This window comes from Cupressus sempervirens, chromosome 1 (genome assembly GCF_028749045.1).
Source record: "Cupressus sempervirens isolate cs-2001-9-10 chromosome 1, ASM2874904v1, whole genome shotgun sequence".
Classification (NCBI taxonomy): Eukaryota; Viridiplantae; Streptophyta; class Pinopsida; order Cupressales; family Cupressaceae; genus Cupressus; species Cupressus sempervirens.
The window spans coordinates 359,974,316-359,997,947 of record NC_143118.1 but is presented as its reverse complement, the minus strand read 5'-3'; the positions used below and the strand labels follow the sequence as shown (position 1 = coordinate 359,997,947).

At 41.3% G+C, this 23,632-nt stretch overlaps 2 protein-coding genes across 5 annotated transcripts in view; both read left to right on the top strand.

Moving 5' to 3' along the window:
- Positions 1–23,632, top strand: part of LDA (limit dextrinase) — a 338,458-nt gene that overhangs the window by 312,325 nt on the left and 2,501 nt on the right. The window lies entirely within an intron of this gene.
- On the top strand, positions 8,647–11,475 carry LOC149577743 (uncharacterized). Its single transcript, XM_089825449.1, has 6 exons — positions 8,647–9,041; positions 9,164–9,396; positions 9,508–9,623; positions 9,717–10,117; positions 10,222–10,627; positions 10,766–11,475. Exons 4-6 carry the CDS (start codon positions 9,728–9,730, stop codon positions 11,239–11,241), a joined length of 1,272 nt encoding a protein of 423 aa, XP_089681575.1. The 5' UTR covers positions 8,647–9,041; positions 9,164–9,396; positions 9,508–9,623; positions 9,717–9,727; the 3' UTR covers positions 11,242–11,475.

Genomic DNA, 23,632 nt, shown 5'->3' with positions numbered 1-23,632 from the left:
GATGACAGCATACGTGTGGCACGGGAAATATTAAACTGCACATAGCAAAGTGACTGGAGGCACAGACTCCAACAACTCGTTGAAGGGTACGGCAATGGTGTCATAGGAGGTGACCACGGTACTACGGGAGTGCAGTCACCAAGTCGATCAAGGGAGAGGTTGATAGAAGAAGCCCGAGAAAGGCGAAGGGTGATCAAAGGAACAAAGGAAGAATTGCCAAATTGGTATACGCCAACGGGGAATCCGGACAGAAGGGGAAGGACCAGCACGGCTCAGAGTGTCGAAGAAACACGAATGTTGGGAGAACTCTTTGTCCCTAATACACCTGACGAGCAAATACAATTTGGTCAAAACAACCAAGTACTTGAGGAAGCCTTCACGCCACTTGAGAACGTAGGTGTCCATAATGCGAGCGTTCAGAGCAGTACGGGAGTACAGAACAATGCGGGTACTGATAGTAGCACACAACAAAAAAAAAGAAAGGGTACTGATGGCCAATCCAAAGGAAAAGTTATCAAAGTTCGACAGGGATGGAACGGCTAACCCAATCAAACACTGCAAAACTTGCAAAACAATTTGGACAGCGAATGGAGAAAACGACCATAATGAATGGGCAACACGATTTCCAACCACCTTATGAGGTGTAGCAATAAACTGGTTTTCTAACACCAATTTGGCAAAGCTAACCACATGGGAAAACATAAAGAAGGAATTTATTACGGAGTTTCAACTGCTACGAGACGACAATGAGATAGTATCAGAAATCTACACCACAAAACAAGGAAAAAAATGAAACAATCTGTATATATGCTAGAAAACTAAAAGAATTAGTAAATAAAATGGAAAGTAAACCAACAGACGGGCTGAAAAAGAGATAGTTCATAGAAGGACTACACCCGGAGTTGAAAAGGAAAATGAAAATTGTCTCGACATCATCGTACACTGAAGCATACAATCGAGCGATGGACTTAGTTAGAGAGTGTACAGAAAACAAAGAAAAAGAAGAAGAAAAGCAGAGCATCCGACTCAGATGAATCCTCTTCTGAGGATAGTAGTAGTGATGAAAAGGGCAATAAGAAGGTCCGAGCCCTCCAGAAGGATACAATCAGGAGGATGAAAGAGTTTAAGAATATGCAGAAAGGGAATAGCCAAACCAAAGAAAACAAGCTATTGTGCATAGAATGCAAGACAGAAGGTCACACTAAGGGATCTTGTCCAAAGAATCAGTTTTGTGATATCTACCAAATTACGGGACATTCCACAAAGGAATGCCCGTTCAATATGAAAACAAGAGGGCATCAACAAGTTAACGGAAACACAAACAATGACGGTGCCACCTTGGGTGGGTACAAAAACAACAGAAGGGGACAAAACAACAACAACAACAATAATAATAACAATAATAATGGGGGCCGCAATCAAATTCAATATGATGCAAACGGCTGACCGATGGTTCAATGTCGAGCATGCAATTTGTAGAGCCACTTTGCACGAAACTATACAACGACGAACACACCACAGTTGTTATGTAGATGGTGTTGTCCTGGAGACCATGAAGATGCCAAGTGCCCAAAATCGAAATCAAGAGTGAATTTGGTCAGCATTGAATCGAGAACGAATGAAGAGGAAGTCCTGACAATTACACGTAAACAGGCAAAACTGTACTGAGACCCGACGGAAGAAAAGAAGAGACTAGGAGAAGCACGAGCAAAAATTGAGAAGGGGATGCAGAGAGAGAAATCACAAATGGAGAAGGGGGACACTGTGGATACCTCAATGAGGAACTGCGCAAAATAGAACATCATAAGGCGGATATTACAAATTAAAGTACTAGTAAAATTAAATGATCTTATTCTCACAATACCCCAACTACGAACGGCACTCACAAACATGGCTTCAGCTGCTAAACTACTAGAAGAACCTAAGAAGAAGAAGGAAAGCGGAACAAGTGCAGCAGACCCAATGTTGCTAGCCCTCACATCAGGAAGGCATCCAACGGTCATAGAAATGGGTATATTGGGAATGATCCTCTTAGACACAATTGTGGACGGAGGTTCGAGGGTAAATGTCCTACCAGAGGATACCTGGAAGAAGTTGTGACAGCCGACGTTGTAGCCACCCACATTCTCATTGCTAACTGTAGACCAACATGGCATTAAGCCTCTAGGGATCCTGATGGCACAACCAGTAACGATTGGAACACAACTATTCTTGCTCGAGTTTGTAGTCATCCCGCTAAAAAGAAGGGGATATGACGCTATTCTTGGACGAGGATGGCTCGTACAAGCAAAGGTTAAACATGACTGGAAGAAGAAAACACTATCAATGGAGAGCAGAGGATGGAGATTCATTATTGATTTACACACAAATGGTGGGAGAAGCCAGATCAACCAATTTAGAAGGAGAGGATGAAGGTAAGAAGCAAATGGAACCGGATGAGGAAGGAGTCCTACGGTTGGAAGGTGGATCGAAGGACGACGATCTGGATTTGGTGAACGGTCTATTTCACTAGCAGATGGAGGATTATGAACTCTTCCAAAGCTGCAACATACTAACGATAGAGGAAGAACGCAATGGAGATGGCTTTCCAAAAGAATTTAGGGAAATAAAAGATGAGAACACACAACTGGATGAAACACCTGCACATATATTCAATAAGGAAAAGTCATGAAAATATGAAGAGACCATGGTACAAAGCATGAATCTGGGAGATGATACCGAACAAAAGAACATATTGGTGGGAGATGCCTGGAATCCAGTATTAAAAACATCTACATTTAAAATAGTACGACCTTTTAGGAGAGCAAAGCAAGTACACTATACGGACAAAGAGTCAAAAGGATATCTGGTTGTACGAGCACGTGTGGAGGAGAGTAGAAGGGAGTACCTTCGCCATAAAACAAGGCCGTTCGACCTATTAGGAGCGTAAGCAAGAAAGGAAGGCAGTAAAGAAAAAAAAAGCATTATACAACCTAGCAAGGACGTCATACAGCTAGGCAAAAGATGGCAAGAAATCATAGATGATCCACCGTACAGCCAGACAGGAGAAGATATTGTACATGACACACCTTACGGCTCAAGAGGGGAATAAGTACCATCGTATGGGTAATAACCAGCTAGTGAATTGGACCATACGGACTCAAGGAGAACACAAGTTAATGCACCGTACAGCCTTAAGGAAATCACAAAGACCATACGGCAATTTGCATTTTCAAGAAAGATTGTACGAAAATTCAAAGAGAGCTTTGACCCATGCAGAGAAGAGAAGGAACACAGTGTGGCCCATTTCCATACGACTGAAAGCTTGTGGGAAATTAGAACACCATACGACGACGAAAAGCAGAGAAACATCTTCGGTATGGCTCAAAAAGAAGAAGGCAGCAATGTACGGTGGTTCATATGGCTCAGAAAGAAGGTAAGCAGCGTATGGTGGTCCATACGGCCTGGGTGTTTGAGGAAGCAAGAAAAATAACCATACGGAAGAGAGAAAAGTGAACCGTACGACCTCACTTCCATACGGCCTTGAGGAGAACAAATTACAGTAGGAAGCTTGTGGGAAATTAGAACACCATACGACGACGAAAAGCAGAGAAACATCTTCGGTATGGCTCAAAAAGAAGAAGGCAGCAATGTACGGTGGTTCATATGGCTCAGAAAGAAGGTAAGCAGCGTATGGTGGTCCATACGGCCTGGGTGTTTGAGGAAGCAAGAAAAATAACCATACGGCAGAGAGAAAAGTGAACCGTACGACCTCACTTCCATACGGCCTTGAGGAGAACAAATCACAATAGGAAGCAGAGGAAAAGTCCAGTACGACATCAAGGAAGCAAACATCAAATCAGTATATATCGTACGACGAAAGACAAAGGTAGAGGCTCGTAAGTACATACCACGGCCATACAGCTAGACATACGGTAGTAGGAGCAAGGAAGTCGTATGTCGTAGGAGGAGGAGAATTGGGAACATCTTCAATATAGGAAAGGGAGCCATTCCGTACGGTAGGAACTGGAGAGAGAAGAAGAACCATACGACATAGGCATTGTCTACTATAAAACACAGAAGTTTGAGATCACTATACAAACTCTCTTGAAGGGAAGGAGATTGCAGTACACCGGTAGACACAGAAGAAGGGTGATAGGAGGTTTTAAAAAAAAATGACAACAAATAAAAAATGTTCCCAATGAATAACATATAATATCGAAAGGAAGGGAAAGACAAACAGGTAGTAAAACACAAGCAGTTGGCAGAAAGAGTATGGGATTGGAAGAAAATCACAAAAATGGTGTGGTCAATGGACTTTTGTGTGGATTTGAGAGTGCTAATCTGGGCACTGCCCCTCGACCCTGCTGGGGGCAATGCCCCCTAGACCCCTAGTCAATGCAGTTATTAGTCGTGGCAAGTGTGACCAGTTGATGAGACCTGGAGCTGCTACAGGCTTATAGTGTCTATGTGCCAGAGGTGGAGAGAGCACTGGAGCAAGCCTTTCGAGAGGGGTGCTACGCTTTGAGGCACTCAGAGTAGTTGTTGGACGAGAGGCTATCTTGGTGGATGCATAGAGAGTTCGGGAGGAGCTGATCATCCAGTTGGAGACAGTAGAGCGACACTTGGCTTAGTGTACCCAAGAGTTGGAAGCAAAGAAGGCGGCACAGATGGCTATCAAGGTCAACTTGGCTAAGGAGACAATATTGTGTTAGCAGAGGCTATAGATGCAACGTGTTTTAGAGACTAGTTTGGTGTAGGCACAGGAAAAATGTGAATGTGATGTGACGGAAAAAATCTATCCTGTTATAGTTAGTCACAGTTAGTGCATTCTATTTTGTTAATTTGTCTCGTATATTTTGTAATTGTCGCCCATGTCATCGATAGATATTATGTAGCTAATAGGTTGATGTTGTCGGTAAATATTGTGTAGCTGACAGGTTGATGTTGTCAGTAAATATTGTGTAGCGAACGGGTAGATTAGCATTGTCATGTAGCCGATGGACCCTTTCGGGAAGGTTCAGCGGAAAGTATATGTACCCCATCCGAGATCATTGTTATCATCATAAGCATTATGTAATCTTTTTGGCATATGCGAATAATAAAAGGAGTACTGCTGTTACATGCTCTTGTTTCATTGTCTGTATGCATTAATTCATTTGAATGAAGACTAATGCCAAATCAGCTTAACAAGGATAGACATAAGATAAAGGGAAAAGATGGAATATGCACCGCACAAGAAAATTTAATTTTGGCACAACAGGCTGAGCGTAGATGGAGGTTTCAGTAAATTGCCGATGGACACCAAAGCACCGAGAAATTGTTGGAAGAGACTCAACAGCGGTTGGATTTGGTGGAAGAAGCAAGGGAGGAATTTTTGAACCTGTACACGCTGAGGGAAGAGAATCCAAATGGAAGAGAATTAACTCGCATGGCTCGGAATGCCGAGGGAGCATGAGCATGGAATGAACTCTTTGTCCGCGATACACTTCTGGAACGGATAACTTCGCTTAGCAAAGATCCTTCTTCACCAAAGAACGCAGCTGTTGGAAATAAGATGACTGATCGAAATAGCACCGGTGTGGGAGAGCAAAGCACCGCTGTGAGAGTAGAGAGCGTCGATGTGGGAGTGCAAAGCGCTTGTGTCGAAGTCCAAAACAATGCGGGTGTTGCAGTATTGAACTGCGCCTGTACACAAAATCAAGTAATAATGGCAAGACCAAAGGAGAAGTTGCCAAAGTTTGATAGTGATGGAACGGCCGATCCAATCAAACACTATAAGACATGTGAAACAATTTGGATAGCGAATGGCGTAATTGACACAGATGAATGGGTGTGACAATTTCCAGCAACCCTAAGGGGTGTAGTAGTTGATTAGTTTGCTGATGCGAATCCTCAGAAATTAACTACATGGGCGAACGTTAAAAAAGAGTTTATCACCGAGTTTCAATTACTGCACAACGACAATGAAATTGTAGCAAAAATCTACACCACAAAGCAAGGGAAAAATGAAATCGTCCGTGTATATGCTAGAAAGCTAAAAGAATTAATAAATAAAATAGAAAGTAAGTCAGCAGATGGGCTAAAGAAGAGATGGTTCATTGAAGGACTACAGCTGGAATTGAGGAAGAAAATGAAAATTGTGCCGCCGTCATCATACACCAAAGCATACAATCGGGCGATGGACTTAGAGAGTGAATAGAAAACAAAAAAGAAGAAGAGAAGTAGCTCATCCGACTCAGATGACGCGTCTTCCGAAGAAGATAGCAGTGATGAAGAAAAAGGCAGCAAGAAGGTTCAAGCTCTTCAGAAGGATATGATCAGAATGATGAAGCAATTCAAGAAAATGCAGAAAGAGACAAAGGGAAACGAGCTGTGGTGCACAAAATGTAAGACAGAAGGACACACGAAAGGATCCTGTCCGAAGAGCCAGTTCTGTGAGATCTACCAAATTATGGGACATTCCTTAAAAGAATGCCTCTTCAATATGAAAAAAGAGGACCTTAGCAAGTACTGCTAACACAGGAGGCTTTCGCGTCAGAAGGGAGCGGAAACACTAGCAACGAGGTTGCCACATCAGGAGGGTATAGAAATAGTAGATGAGGACAAAACAACAATACCAATAGCAATGCCAACAACAATAATAGGGGCCGCAGCAGAATTCAGTACGATGTGAATGGTTGACCAATGGTTCAATGCCAAACATGCAATTTGTGGGGCCATTTTGCATGAAACTGTGCATCAGTGAATACACCAAAGTTGTTATGCCGATGGTGTGGTCCAGGAGATCATGAAGATGCTAAGTGCCCGAAATCAGGAGTCAATTTGATCACCATCAGGATGGACGAAGAGGAGGTTCTGGCAATCACACAAAAACAAGCAAAACTATACCCCGACCCGACAGAACAAAAGAAGAGATTAGAGGAAGTGCGAACGAAAATTGAGAGAGTGACATAGGCGAAGAAAGCACACTTGAGGGACACCACAAGTACCTCAACAAGGAACTGCGCAGAACATAACATCGTACAATAGATACTACAAATAGAGGTACTTGTCAAAATAAACAATCTACTACTCACAATGCCTCAACTCCAATCAGCACTCACAAACATCGCTCCAACTGCTAAATTACCAGGAGAACAAGGAAAGGAGAAGGAAAGTAGAGCAAGTGCAGAGAACCCAATGTTGCTAGCCCTTACATCAGGACGACATCCGGCGGTCGTCGAGATGGGAATTTTGAGAACTGTTCTAATAGACACAATTGTGGATGGTGGGTCCGGCGTGAATGTTTTATCGAAGGATACCTGGAAGAGGTTGGGACAGCCGACGTTGTGGCCACCTACATTCCAATTGCTAACAAACGACCAACACAGCATTAAATCTCTCAGCATCTTGATGGCACAACCAGTGACCATCGGAACACAACCATTCCTACTTGACTTCGTCGTCATTCCGCTAAAAAGTAGAGGATATGATGTCATTTTGGGCTGAGGATGGCTCATACAAGAAAAAGTTAAACATGATTGGAAGAAGAATACACTATCACTGGAAAGCAAAGGACGAAAATTCATCATTGATTTACACATGCAAATGGTGGGCGAAGAAGCTCTGTCATCAAATTTTGAGGAAAAGGATGAAGGGAAGCAACGAATAGAACCAGATCAGGAAGGAGTCCTACAATTGGAAGGAGGATCAACGGGCGATGATTTGGACTCAGTGAACGACCTTTTCCACTTGTAGATGGAGGACTATGAGCTATTCCAGAGCTACAACATACTAACAATCATAGTAACAAGAATCAACTAAAAATCGTGGGAATCGGCGATTCACCGATCAGATTCACCATAGGCAATTTTTTTTGAATCGAAATTCGCCATAGCCAATTTTTCTTCGGTGAATCGCATGAATCGGCTCAAAAAATCGCCAGGAAATCGGCAAGGGCATGTAAAGTATGGAGTTGGAAATTTTTTTTTTAAAAACTTGTTTTTTTAACTTTCTTTTTGACCTATTCTCTTTGTTATAACCCTAAAGGGCCTTCTATTTGTTAAGCATGAGTAGAAGAGAGGAAAAGTGAGAGAGAAGAAGAGAAAAGAAAAGCCATAGGTTTCTATCCGGCAAGAAGGAAGAGCACCAAAGAGATCAGCAGGCCATTTGGGGAGCCCATCAATTGCATTGGGAGCATTAAGGAACGAATATCAACACTCAACTCATTTGCAAAAGGTAAGTGCTCATTTTTTTCTTGCATGTTAGTGTATTATGCATTTTTTGTTAAATTTTTAGTGTACTATGCATTTTTTGTTAAATTTCTATAGTTTTCAAGATTTTTAGTGTAAATCTTGAATGTTCTTTATTTTTACTAAGTTGCAAACTAGGGTTTGTTGTTTTGTAGTTTTTATTAGCTTCAAACTTTGATATTTAACATAAAAAAATTTATTGCAGCAGCCTTTGCTCTCATTTTTCGCAAATTCACAATGGGTAAAAAAGATGAATGTTGGAAATATAATGAAGAGTTTCCTGGAAGAACCAAATATGAAACAAAATGTATGTTTTGTAAAGAAAAAATAACTTCCAGGGGTATTTATAGATTGAAATTGCACATTGCTGGTATACTTGGACATGATGTTACAGTTTGCACTCACCAAACTTCTAAGGCAAAACGCACTTTCTTAATGGCATTAGAAAAAATTGAAAAAGACAAAGCAAATAAGAAAATGCAAGTTGAAGGGTTAAGGGGTATTGGCTCCTATGTTCCCGCATCCACATCTGCATCTGCATCAGCTTCCGCATCCGTAGGTTTTGTTGGAGAGGGTTCTTCTAGGCCTCCTTTTTATCCTAGTTCTTTTGCTCGTGCTAGTCGGTCACATACTGAGATAGAGTCACACACCAACCTATTGCAGCCTAGAGTGCGGAAAAACAAAATGGATAGTTACTTTGTGCCTCGCACTACTCTTGGTTCCCAACCCACGCTTGAGGGCATGGGTTTGAACAAGGAGATTCATGATGCTGCCAGAAAGGAGATGCAAATTTTGGTACTTTTGCAACATTACATTTATTGCAGCCAGGTAATTGATTCTATTTTCTTTGTTTTCTTTAAAGTTAAAATTAAAAATAAAAGTACAACTTTAATTATATCTACTTGTTTTATAATTTGAGTCTTTGACATCTAAATTTTTATTTGTGACAGGGCTCCTTACTGGCAGAATATGATAGATGCAGTTGCTATTTGTGGTCCGGGGTTTAAAGCCCCAACTGAGGCTGAGTTGAGCGGATACCTCTTGGATGAGATGGTAGAGGACATGAGGGTTGACCTCAAGGAGAACTAAAAGGAGTGGATTGCAAAGAGTTGCACCATCACGACTGATGGTTGGACAGATAGGAGGAATAGAACACTCCTCAATTTTCTTGTATCCTGTGGAGGTGATTGATCATTCTACTTTCCTACATACATAATTGTAAATTTTGATTTGTTGAATGCTAATTTGTTGATGATCCATTTAATATTATAATTTGTTGTTTTGTTACTTGTAGGATATACCATGTTCATCAAATCCATTGATGCTTCCGCACATGTAAAAAATGCTACGTACTTATTTGAGGCTATTGAGGAAGTCATAGCAGAGGTGGGGGAACAAAATGTGATTCAGGTGGTGACGTAAACTTTTAACTTTTCAAGTTTTGAAAATAAATTTATTTGAATTTTGAAATTTGAATTTCTAATTGACTTAAAATTGTTGTAGGTAAACTTTTGATGGAGAGGCACCCCACCATATTTTGGTCTCCTTGTGTGGCATACTGCATTGACCTCATATTGGAGGAAATTGGCAAACTTGAGTTTGTCAAGTCATGTGTGGAAAGGGAAAAAAACATATGCAAGTTCATTTATAATCATTCATTTTTCCTTAGCATAATGAGGAAGTACACAAGAGGCAAGGAATTAGCTCGCCCAGGTATCACGAGGTTTGCCTCGAATTTCATCACCTTGCAGTCCTTGTTGACATCAAGGGATGGATTGAGAAGCATGTTTGTTGGGCAGGAGTGGATTTGCTCTTCCTATGCTACGACCACTGTAGGGTTAGATGTGGCGGATTGCATATTTGATGAAGATGGTTTTTGGAAACCTGCTAGAGAAATCCTTAAGGTAAATTTATTGCAATTTAACATTTAGTATTTTACTTTTACTTTAAGTTATATTATTTTATATTTAGGTTTTGACTCAAATTTTTCGTTTTACTTTATATGTAGGTCACTGAGCCCCTTGTAGCTTTGCTGCGAACTACTGATGGGGAGAAGCCCTCTATGGGCTACATTTATGAGGGCATGTATATGGCCAAGGAGGCCATCAGAGCCCAATATGCAGGAGTGCAGGAGAGGTATGGCCCTATTTGGGACATCATCGATAGGAGATGGCAGAATCAACTCCATCGACCTATCCATGCAGCAGCTTACTATTTGAATCGGGCATTTCGTTTCCATCCTGAGTTCAAGGCGGATGTGGAGGTTCTCACTGGCTTATACACAGTGATTCAAAGGTTGAGTAGCGATGAAAATAGCGCTGCTGCGATTGTTGAGCTAGACCAGTTCAACAATAAAGAGGGGCCACTTTTCTCTGGCAGGATGGCCATAAATGCTCAGACAACATTACAGCCAGGTAAAAATTAAATAATTAAATAATATATTCAATGTTCATGAATCTAGATTCTAAACTTAAAGTTGATTATATAATGCATTAATTTTAGAGTTGTAATTTGTAAATGAGACTAATTGTTTTTGTTTTTCCTTATTTCAGATAGATGGTGGCAAATGTTTGGGGCCACAACTCCAAACCTTCAAAAAATTGCCATTGGTATTCTGAGTCAGCCAAGCAGCACTTCTGGATGTGAGTGCAGTTGGTCCATGTTCGAGCACATCCACACGAAGAGGAGAAACAGGTTGACAGTGCCGAGGTTGGATGATCTTGTCTTCATTCATTACAACCTTCGTCTCAGGATCGGACAGATTTTGGGCGCTAACTCCTCTCTGATCATTCTAGAGGAGATTGATCCAGAATCAGAGTGGATCACAGAGACTGTGGAACTAGTCTTCACTGAGAAAGACCACGCGTGGGTTGACAAGGTGGATGCAGAGGCTGAGGCTGTGGCCATGGTAGAGGAGGTAGCTAGAGCACGTTTAGGCATTGGTAGATGCACACGCGCACGCACAGACGTAGGCCCTAGTGACGTTGTTCGTGAGCCCATTGCCCATGCAGGGGACATGGCTCAATAGTCCTCTAGGACCTACCTTAGACGCCTTTCTCATAGGCACACTAGATACTCAGAGGCTAAGGTTGAGGCTGCAGCAGAGCTAGAGGATGATGAGGCTTGAGTTGGAGCCTTGTTTTTATATTTTGTTTACATTGTATACATATTGATAGTGATACCGAATCACTGATAAACATACGTTTCAAACTTTCATGGATCTTCATCTTAGATTTATACATACATTTATGATTTGATGTCTTATAGATCTTCATGATTTCATCTTACATACATTCTATGATTTGAATCATTATGATCATTTGATTTTTATTTACTTCAGCTAGCCTACAATTTACATTTTAGTACATAATGATAACATAGTTACGTATGTGATGGATTTTATGTTTCATGTTTATGTATGTTAAGTTTTAACTTCTCTTTGATGATGTTATAGTGTGTTTAAGTTATATTCAATAAAAGGTGCATGAAATAAGTCTTAAATTGTTAAAATCTCTACATTTAAAGGGTTTTTTCAAATTTGCCGATTCACCGACAATTTACCCCCGATTCACAATTCAATTCGGCCGTGCCGATTCCGATATGATTATGATTCTCATTACTATGCTAACAATAGAGGAAGGACACAATAGAGACGGATTTTCAAAAGAATTAAGGAAAATAAAAGAGGGAGACGCACCGTTGGATTAAACACTTGCACATGTATTCGGTGAAGGGAAGCAGATAAAATATGATGAAACCACGGTACAAAGCATGAATTTGGAAGATGAGGCCAAACCAAAAAACATATTGGTGGGAGATAATTGGGATGCAATACTAAAAGCAGTAGCGTTTAAAATATTTTTGGAATACAAAGATGTATTTGCGTGGAAATATAAGGATTTGAAGGGAGTTTCGTCGGAGCTGTGTGTTCACCGCATTCCGCTGGTTTAAGGTGCAGTGCCTATATGGAAGCGGCCTTACAGGATGAATAAAAACTACACAACGTGGGTTACGGAAGAAATTAACCGAATGCTGGAGGTTGGTATTATTTTTTAAGTTCAAACCAGTGAATGGGTGTCGCCCATAGTTATATCCCTAAAGAAGGATACCACCCAAATCAGGATCTGTGTTGACTTCAGATGTCTCAATGCAGTAACGATCAAGGACCCCTTCTCGATACAATTCATAGACAGCATATTGGAGGAGGTAGTTGGACATGAAATTTATTCATTTATGGATGGGTTCTCGGGATATAATCAAATTTGCACAGCAGAAGAGGACAAGCTGAAAACAACATTTGTGGTAGAAGATGGGGTGTACGCATACAACAGAATGCCATTCGGCCTATGCAATGCACCGGCAACATTCCAAAGGATCATATTGCACATATTTGACAAAATGTCCATCGAAAATTTCAAAGCATTCTTGGATGACTGGTCTGTATTCAGCATCGAAGACAAACAACTGACGGCATTGGGTGAATACATGGGAAGCTGTCGAAGGGCGCGACTAGCTTTAAATCCAAAGAAATGCAGATTCATGGTTCCGCAAGGAAGATTGCTCAGACATATAGTCTGTAAAAAGGGATTGAAAACAAATCCGAACAAAGTCAGAGTTATAATGGAAATGCAGCCATCCACAATTTTAACGAAGGTAAAGTTATTCCTTGGACACAGGCTATTATAGAAGATTCATAAAAAACTCTGCCAAAGTATCATACCCACTAGATAGGTTAACATGCAAAGGGGAACCGGTCAAATGGGACAAAGAACAAGATGAGTCATTTGAAGGGTTGAAGGTACAGTTGGCCACAACACCTATATTGGCATACTCAGATTGGAACAAGGAATTTCATGTTCATGTGGACGCATCCAACTATGCAATTGGAGCAACTTTGGCACAGACAAGTAGCCACAGGTTAGATCACCCGGTATATTTTGCCAGTGGACTACTGTCTAAGGCAAAGAAAAATTACAGTACAACGGAGCGGGAGGCATTAGGAATGGTCTACACAGTGCAGAAGTTTTGACATTACTTGCTGGTGGCACCATTCGTGTTCTACGTAGACCATCAGGCTCTATTGTACCTGGTGAATAAACCTGTCATCCAGGGAAGAATTAGTCGGTGGCTACTTTTGCTACAGGAATTCACCTTCAAAATCATTGTACGGGCTGGGAAGAAACATGTCAACTTAGACCATCTGTCGCGAATTAAAACAAGTGAACCAGCGAACGGCGGCGTCGATGATTTTCCTGATGCACAGTTATTTCAAATTGTAGTACTGCCAAAATGGTACACGAGTATTGGGGAGTACCTGTCCATGGGACAGCCACTGAGGGAGATGCAAGAGAATGAAAGACGGAAATTGGTATTAAGGAGCCGTACATTTCAATTGATTAATGGATTATTGTACAAAATGGGGATGGATCACATCTTGCGACGATGTGTGTTGGAGGAGGAAATACCAAAAGTATTGAAGGAAGCACATGAGGGCCCAGCAGGAGGACATATGGGACCTGATACCACAGCACGAAAAATATTACTGGCAGGATTATGGTGGCCAACAGTGTACAACGATGCGCACGAATGGGTCGTCAGGTGTGACACTTGCCAAAGGGCTAGGAAGCCGCTAAAAAGAGACTTCGTGCCACTTAACCCCTCACACGCGCGGGAACTCTTTGAAAGATGGGGATTGGACTTCATCGAACCTCTGAAGGTGAGCAAAACTAGAAGGTGCCGATACATTGTCGTAGCAACGACGTATCTGACCAAGTGGGTGGAGGCACGCGCACTATCGGATAATTCGGCAGTAAGCATAGCAAGATTTATTTATGAGCAAATCATTACCAGGTACAGAATTCCACTACAGTTGACAAGTGACAAGGGAGGACACTTCGTTAACCATGTTATTCGACTGCTCACTACTGAATTTAAGCTCTATCATTCATTATCGAGCCCATACTACCCGAGAGCAAACAGACAGGCTAAGACTACGAACAAGATCCTGGTATCAATCATCTATAAGTCATGTGCGGTCGAAGGTGAAGACTAGGAGGAAAAACTGCCCTCTGCCCTTTGGGCATACCACATGGCGTACAAGGTAACAACAGGACACACCGTTCTAGTTGATGTTCGGATAGGAGGCAGTGGTACCAGCAGAATTCATGATACCGAGTCTGAGGATTGCGTTGGAGAATAAGCTAGGCAACATGGAAAGCCTGAGGGAAAGATTGCATAATCTGAGCAAACTCAAGGAGAAGCGGCTATTGGCATAATGGGCCACGAAGGTGACACAGAACAGGCGAAAGGCATGGCATGATAAACACTTGAAACTAAACAAGTTCCAATTAAGGACAGCTCTTGTTGAAGTATGATAGACAGAACAAAATCAAACCAAGAAAGTTTAAAGTCAAATGGGTTGGGCCGTACCAAAGACAGGAAGTAGGCGACAATGGAGCAATAAAGTTGTGGACATTAGACGGACAAGAAATACTAGAGGCAGTCAATGGCTCAAAGCTAAAGATGTACTACGTCAGAATGACCCCCTCGTCATCGGAGAATGACAAAACTCGGAGGGAGAAGTAGAGGAATAAAAGAAAAAAATTTAAATAAATTAATAAATTCGAAAAAAATCAAAAAAATAAAATAAAATTTTAAAAATAAAAAATCTCAAAGTATGGCCACGGACACCTGTTCCGCAGACGAGGTGTTCCACGAGCAGTCCTGCGGATAGGGTGTTCTGTGGAGTGTTCCTTCCGCAATCTCGCTTTATGAAGCCCGCGACTAAGTCTTCCACTCTGCGGCTTCCTTTCATTTGTCAATTTAGCCTTCTTCACGGGAGCTGATACTAAGATGGGTAACAAGCAATGCAAAAGAAACAATAGCGTGTAAAGGAACCATTGTCGGTACACGTCTTCACCTGTGATGCTTGGACTCTCATTTTCCAATGGGTTTCTCATTCTGGGAGGAGGTCTGGCTATTTGTGAAGTCGTAGAGTTTATAAATCTCCGTGGAGTGGTGTTGCAGTTGCCTAGTGCAGCTGTTTTGAAGTCCCGAGAGCAGTTCACGGTGAAGAATTTTGCAAGTAACCGGGCTGCCATTATTCACAGCAGGAGAAGTTACAGGAAGGTAATTATTGCTGCCGTGGGAAAAGTGAAAAGAAGGTACTGGTGACAAAAAGAAGACAGTGTATACAAATTTATCCAGGGAGGAAAGCTTACCAAGGAAGAACATGTAGCTTGCGGACTCCTTTCCTGCATCGTGGGAGAAAAAGAAGTATTAAGGAAAGGATATTTTCGAGAAAGTTCGAACAACTAAGTACACATTGTTAGAACCTTTACTGCGGAAGACAGAAGAAAAGAGGAGGAACCCTACATTATAAAGGTAAACCAAGAGGTCGTTACTATGGAATCCACAGGGAAACAGAAGTAGTGGAAGAACCAGTTGAAGACAAATATGGAGAAGAATGCCAGAGTCTTGGCTTCTAGAATTCGAGTCGTAGGGCCATCAGCATCCACCAGTAAGAAGCAAAAAGTAAGGGCTGAACTCTCACACCTTATGGTTCAGTTTGAGGGATTCAATGGCAGCGAGTGTCAGAAATGGTGGCAAGAAACTCTGGACATGAAGGTAATCAAACAAATTTTGGTACGAGCACAAGTGCATTGGGCCATATAGCTTCCAGTATTCTCCAAGCTTCCAGTATTCTCCATTCGATTGTTTGAATCGGTTTTACGAACCATGATAGAATCATACAATAGGCACAGCAGAACCAGTACATTTTTGTACAAGAAGCACCGTATAATAGTTTCTTTCAAACCGAAGGATTTCACTAGGGTTTTTGGCATCCCTAGCCAAGGAGGACAGAAAGTGGAAATCAAGAACCACAAGCTGTCCCAGGAACGAAAAGAATATTGGGTGAAATTAGTAGGCCGTGATCTTACACCTGAAGAAATGGAATCAGTGGTCAAGGGTGCCAAATGCAGAGGGCTTCGGCGAGATTTTATTCGAGAGGGCTCTTGGAGATGCATCATGGATGTCATCAAAAGCAAGTTGATAGGGGCAAGTCGGGCCTCGGATATAGCTTTCCCACAAATCGTATTCATGAATGGCAAAGTGTACGATTGGCCCATAGTACACGCCAACGGGATGGAGTTCATGATACTCCAGCACCGAACGTTCTTTATGCCACACCATGTCATTGGCTTGTTTCTAGAGGCAGCCGTTAATCAAATACCACTTGATGATTTTGAGGTTCCACCGAGAGGAAAGTTGGCGCCAGGGAGAGCCTCCAATATTCTATTGGAGACATTTGGCACGGGTGAAACAACAGTTGGGTAGAAGAAGGTATTCCAAGGATTGGAGGTATACGGAGACACGGATAGCGGATGGGAAGACACTGCAGAGAGTAGCAAGGCCGAGTCCAAGGAAGAGAGTACTTCTACAGAAGTTGGGAGTGACCCAGCAGTTAGCGAGTCCACATTCTTCACCCCACCTCAGTTACCAACTTTGGTGCACTTGATCACCACCACTTCACTCATTCCTCCATTTCGTTAGCATCATGCACCGGTTGTTATGACTCCACCGGTGGTAGATGTCGCATGAGTGGTGGCAGATTTTGTCCCACAAATGACAACAGATGTTGCACTGGTGGTGACTACAGATGTTTTCCTGATGGTCGTAGTGGATGTTGTTTCTCCTATGGCCACGATCGAGGGCATGCCTTCCCAGGGTTGTTCGCCAGACCCTATTGCACTAGCAGAGCCAACCCCAGAGTTGGTAGAGTAGCCACCGCTAGAGCCTGAACCTTAGGTTCGATTAGATGTGATTGGCTCTGATGCTGTGGTCACTATTTCGTCCTCCTTGTTGGCAAATGCGCAAATAGCACAATTAGTATAGCCAACACAGCAAGATGAGAGCATCGAGCCGGCACAGAGCAGCCCAAGAAGATGGAGGTGATGGATAGAGCGAGCACATTCTTGCGGCAGCAATTCCGACTCATTACTGCAAAGGTCGGTTCATCCATTCAATCCCCGAGACATGGAGGGATCTCCCTAGGACTAGCTGCCGTATCGGAACCACAAGAGGTGGCAGTTCCATAGTCCGAGGATGCGCCCAGGGAGGAGGTACCACTAGATGTGGACATGGTTACCGCAGGAGTGGCAGAGATGAGTAGTGATGGGGAATGGACGATGGACGAGGTGGCGAAGGAGGATTATAGGTCAGATGAGGACAGATGTAGGGACGACCTTAGAGCCATGCGGGTTGCCCTAAAGGACACACCATTGCATTACAGGCTTGGACTCCTCATAAAGGGTTGCATTTGGTTCGGGCTTATATTCGGGGGGTTTGTCCTGAGCAATTCCACTCGTGCTTTGAGGATAGGGGATGGCCAGCAGTTGAGACACCTGAGATGTTGGCTGATTGGGCCACCGAGCCTGAGTTGGGGCTGTGCACCACTCCGATGGAAAAGCTGGTGCACGAGATAGTGGGGTTTGTATAAAGAAGTCTATTATGCTCATAGGCATGCAAAGGCGGACAGGGCAGCAAACAAGGTCACAACTAAGAGGTCTCTCACAGCAGAGAGGGAGGCTAGAGAAAAGTTAAATGTGGACTTGGCCAACCAACAAGCAGTGTGGGCAGCTGAGCATGCAGCACTTTTGCGAGATAAGGAAGCGACTGAGCAGGAATTGCAATTAGCTAAGGCCCAAGCTATGGACATAGCGCTTCTTTTGAAGGAAGCTGTAGAGGTTAATACGCCGACTTAGAAGGATTTGCGTATTCAAACAGATCAAGTGTATGAATTGCGCTGGCAACAACATTTTTCAAGATCACAACCTCCTCTCTAGTATATATTCTTTCTATATTTTATATTGGTGTATTTTGTTAGTTCTGAAGTCACCAAGAGACGACTTTTCTATTGGGGGGGATGATGTCATCGGTAGATATTGTGTAGCCGACAGGTTGATGTCGTCGGTAAATATTGTGTAGCCGACGGGTAGATTAGCATTGTCATGTAGCCGATGGACCCTTTTGGGAAGGTTTGGTGGGAAGTATATGTACCCCATCCGAGATCATTGTAATCATCATAAGCATTAAGTAATCTCTTTGGCATATGCGAATAATAAAAGGAATATTGTTGTTACATGTTCTTGTTTCATTGTCTGTATGCATTAATTCATTTACCCCATACGTTAAACAGTGCGGAGATGACTTTTCTTTTTGGGGGGATGATGTTGTCAGTAAAATCTAAATTGTAGCCAACGAGTAGAATAGTATCCAAATAGGCGTGTGACGGTTGAGTCACCCTTTTGAGAAGGTATATGTACACCCTCTGAAATGGACTTTGTCATCATCACTGTAATCAATCATATGAAATATTGTAGTATCTTCTGTATACATGCGAATAATAAAAGGAATACTTCTATGTTACATGTTCTTGTCTATTGTCTGAATGCATTAATAAACCGTTTACCCTGTACGGTAAACAATTGTTCATGTTGGGTATCAAAGCTTTTTCACCTACTTTAGTATGATCTTCTTTGACTGTAACAAATACAATTTCTTCTTTTTCTTTTCCATCAAACTCTTTATGATTAACACCTTCTACAATGTAGCATGCCTTCTTGTTATCCTTAGATGTCTTTTCCTTATCCTTCTTTGCTTTGTCAGGACATCTGAGAGCAACATGTCCAATCTTCTTGCACAATTAAATAACTTCAAAGGTAGTACTTGCCACTTCTTCTAGGTAATCTGCTAGCAAGCAATACTTGTACTTCCTCATGTTCCTTTTCTTTAGTTAATCATAACCATTAGAACCATAAACAAATGAACTACTTGAACCATCCCTTCATTTTCTTGCAGAAGCAAGACTTGTAGATGCAATGAATGTAGCTTATATTTTAGCATACTATTATCAAAGTTACTTAGCTCAGAAGTTGTCAACTGGCCTATCAATGAATCCAAAGTAATTGCACTAGTGCCTAAAGATCTAACCTTTTGAATAGCTGAGACTAATAGCATATTTGGGCAACAAGGGTTCAAAGAATTTTTCTTTACACATCATCTTGTACAAGTGTTCAACTAGCACCTTCGATAGCAGCAACAACATCTTTAATCCTTTGGCTATACCATCAAATGTTCTCGTTCTCCCTCATTCTCATCTCATCAAACTTAACATTCAAGCTGCCCACCTTTACCTTCCACACATGCACATCTTCTCCATAAACTGTCTTGAGTTTCTCCCACATGTCAAAGGTTGTGTCAAGGTCTTTTGACATCAATGTATTTTGCATTTGAAAGAGTGCTTTCTATTGCATCCATTGTAGCTATGTGTTCTTGATGTACCCTCAATTGATCTGCACTAAAGTTCTTGTAGGAATAACATATCATGCGATCACATGATTCCAATATTGCTCTCCCATACCTTTTAGATAGAGCTTCATCCCACACCATACTAGGTTGTTTCCTCTTGAGAACTTAGGAGCCTCCTTCATCATCTTGGATCTTTATCTCAAGTTGATAAGCTTTAACCGCAGCTGAGGATCAGAGCTCAAATACCAATTTTGGTCCTAAGTGATTAGATTACTGAAAGGGAGGGTGAATCAATAATTGGCCAAACAAACAACTTTTTCACCTTTTAAACCTCTAATTGATAATCAACTTAAAGCATCAAATAAAAGTATCCATCACATGGAATCATTCACACATTTGATATCAATATTTTGGTTATGTGGAAACCCAACTTGGATCAAAACCATAGTGGGGATTAGTACCCACAAATAATTTGTACTTTTTTGAAGTACGCCCTATTAGGACTTTACAAAGACATTGTAATGACCCCAGTTAGCTATAGCTCAGACATAAACCAATTTTCTATGCTATGTAGTTGTTTGCCATTTCATCAAACACTTGGCAAGCAATCCAATAACCACTAAATATATGATGTTTTAAATTTCAAACACAATATCAAAAGATACAACTTCTCAAAAAATTTAGTTAACTTTGGCCTTGTAACAGGTATTATACAAGCTTTCCAAGCTTCACCAAAATCAGGGTCTTTTGGATAAAAATTCTTGATTTCTTTGAACCCAATCACCTCAATCTGCATCTATGTCAGCAAAGGTTGTCTTCTACTAAGAGGATATGTAACTCTGTTAGACTTCCCACTATTGTGTTTCAAAACAAATATATAACTCTGCAAAAACTCAAACTATTTCAAATGTCTTTGATTTAATTTTCCTTGACTATTCAAATATTGCAAAGCTTGATGATTAGTATACAAAATAAACTTCTTACAAAGAAGATAGTGTTTCCACATCTTCAATGCCTAAACTATAGCATAAAATTCTTGATCATAAACAAAATATTTTCTTTTGGCATCACTCAACTTCTCATTGAAATAAGCAACAGGTCTACCTTCTTGACTCAAAGCAACTCCTATTGCAGTACCACTAGCATGACAGTCTACTTGAAACACCTTGTTCAAATATGAAAGTGCTAAAACAAATTGCTCTATAACATTTTGTTTTAATAGATTAACTCAAAACAACTCCTATTGCAGTACCACTAGCATGACAATCTACTTGAAACACCTTGTTCAAATCTGAAAGTGCTAAAACAAATTGCTCTATAACTTTTTGTTTTAATAGATTAAAACTCTTATTGGCTCCTATAGCCCACTTATATTCTTTCCTATCCCCTCTCATTGTTTCAGTCAAGGGTCCACAACTACTACTAAAACCTTTGATAAACTTTATGTAAAAACTAGCTAGTCAATTGAAAAGATCTTACCTCAGTCACACTCTAGCCTTCACTTTCTCAGGGTCCATTTTTAGACCTGCTGAAACTACAAATCCCAAGTACACAAACTCCTTCACAAAACTACACTTCCGCAAATTTATTAGCATCTTTTCTTCCCTCAACTTATCAAACATCTTATGAATGTGCATCAAATGCTCCTCCAATGTCTTACTAAAGATCAAATGCCCCTTCAATGCTCATTGCATTGGTTAGCCCAAAAGACATGATTAACCACTCGTACAATCCTTCCCTCAACTTGAACACAGTCTTCACTCATCTTCTCTAGATGCGAATCTGATGGTACCCACTCTTCAGATCTATTTCTGTGAAATACGTAGCTCCACTCAAACATATCATTCATCCGTAGGAATGAAAATCTGTACGTGATTGTGATTTTGTTGATAGCCCACGAATCTGTGCACATTCTCCATTCTTCTTTGGTGCTAATATTGTTAGTACAGTACATGGACTCAAACTCTCTCATCAGCCCCTTCAACAACAACTCATGCCCTTGTCTGTTCAACTCTTCACTTTCTACTAGTCTCATTCTGTGCGCTGCCTTGTTTGGCAAACTGGCTCTTGGAATCAAGTCCATCTGGTGACTGATCTTCCTTACTAGTTGTAATCCGTCAAGTACATTATTTGGAAACTCTTCCAACAAATCTACAACTTTTGTAGACAACTCTTCTACTTTTTCTTTGTCATCTTTTGGAATTACAACAAAACACATACACGCCTCATACCCTCTAGGAACTTCTTTCCATTAACAAAACATACTCTAGCACCACTACATACCTTTTCATTTGTATCTTTCATTTGCACATCTTCAACATGTGATGATTTAGCATCTTCATCAACATGCACAACTCTGACTTGGCCTTTAGTTCTCCTCTCTGTCCTTGGCACTAGGGACATTCAAAGGCCCTATGCCCTTCTCCACAATGAAAACAGATTCTATGGAAACCTCCTCTACTAGATCCTTGCCCTGTTTTGCTTCCTCTCTAATCTCTATTATTTTGGTCATGGAAACAATTGGAATCGTTTCCCCTATTGTTATGACTGCTACTAATAGCCTCATCCTACTACTACTAGCCTCATCCTTCTTCTTCTAATCTTCATTTCGGCCTCCATAAGACCGTTCGCCAGATCTTCCACTGCAACCTCTTCCACTATTCTTGATATCAAACTTCTTGTTCATCTTTTCCTCAACTCTTAGGGAAAACTGATATGTCTCTACAATACTGTTCATTTGGATCAGACTCGGTTCATCCTAAATGCTTGGCCTCAACCCGTTAAGATAACGAACGACTATCTCATTGTCAGCTTCTGCATGGCCTCTCCTAATGAGAACTAGGTAAAAGTCTTTTGTATACTCTTGAATAGGTCTTCCCGCTTGCTTCAACCCTTGCATTTTCTAGCAGATCAAGCTCATAATTCACAAGAATGAATTGTCGCTTCAATTTAGCTATCATCTGATCGCATCTAGTGATTTTATCCTTCCCTCTTCTATTTCACTCCAATTGAAGCTCCTACCACCAGATCTTCGCATGACCCTTTAGTTTGGGCTTCCCAAACTTGACCCTATCAGTATCAAGATCCTCAATATCTTCTAACTCATTGATACAATTGATCAATTCCTCCAGATTAAGATTTCCCAAAAATGTGGCAACCTCAAACTTAGGTCTTTTTCCAATCTAAAAAATGGCCCTTAAAGGTTTTTCTTCTTCAGGGTTCAAACTTCCTCTTCTTCTTGATCAATGTGTCCTCCTTCATCCTCACTCTCATCTCTTACGGTAAGATTCATTCCTCTACTCATTTGTTCTTGCAATGCTTGCATTTGTCTATGGAGGTCTCTAAAACCCTTAGGTATCACACTTCCAACACTACACTCTTCGTGGAGACATTTTTGCGCTTCCATTGAAACCCTATTGCAAACTGCCTAATCGGTGATATGTCTACATGCTCAACCGAAGCATAGTCCTAGTGCAAACTGTCATATAGTCGGTGATCTATTTACACATTCAAGAACTCTTACTTTGATACCACTTGATGAAGGGTGATCCCCTTAATACCACAAAAAACGGGAACAACAATTTGAGAGAACCAAAATATGAGCTTCTTGTTATCGCCGCGAATGCAAAATTACAGAATTACAATATGCAAACCCACATGGATTCCTTACATCGGTCTGCAAGACAAAGCTGTGACTATCACCCAGAATTGCCCTAGAAAACCTACGGGCCTTCCTTATATAGGCATTTTTCACCACCCGAGAAGGTTCTAGATACTACGCCCTAACCCTTTAGGCCGACCAACCTCATATTATATTATTTTATTACACTTTATTATATAGAATTGGCTCAAGACAATTTACAAATTACATCTTCTGATAGCCCACTTCTGGAGACCATAACTAACCAACTGTTGACCCGGTGGGCTATTATAACCCCATTCCAAAATCCTCGACTAAAGTTTTACAGCAGTTGATTGTGCAAGCGTCCATGAGCCGAGGTTTGACCTTGTTGCGGAGCCATTTAGGCCTTCATTGCTGGACATGAAGTTTGGATAACCAAAATTCATACCAAAAGTCTGTGATTACTGCACTAATACATATGATATGG

What these genes read in the sequence shown, in the direction of transcription:
- LOC149577743 (XM_089825449.1), top strand. Translation starts at nt 9,728, where the DNA reads ATGGAGAGGCACCCCACCATATTTTGGTCTCCTTGTGTGGCATACTGC. An exon ending in CTGCTAGAGAAATCCTTAAG is followed by an intron (nt 10,118 to 10,221) that starts GTAAATTTATTG and finishes CTTTATATGTAG; the next exon opens with GTCACTGAGCCCCTTGTAGC. An exon ending in TCAGACAACATTACAGCCAG is followed by an intron (nt 10,628 to 10,765) that starts GTAAAAATTAAA and finishes TCCTTATTTCAG; the next exon opens with ATAGATGGTGGCAAATGTTT.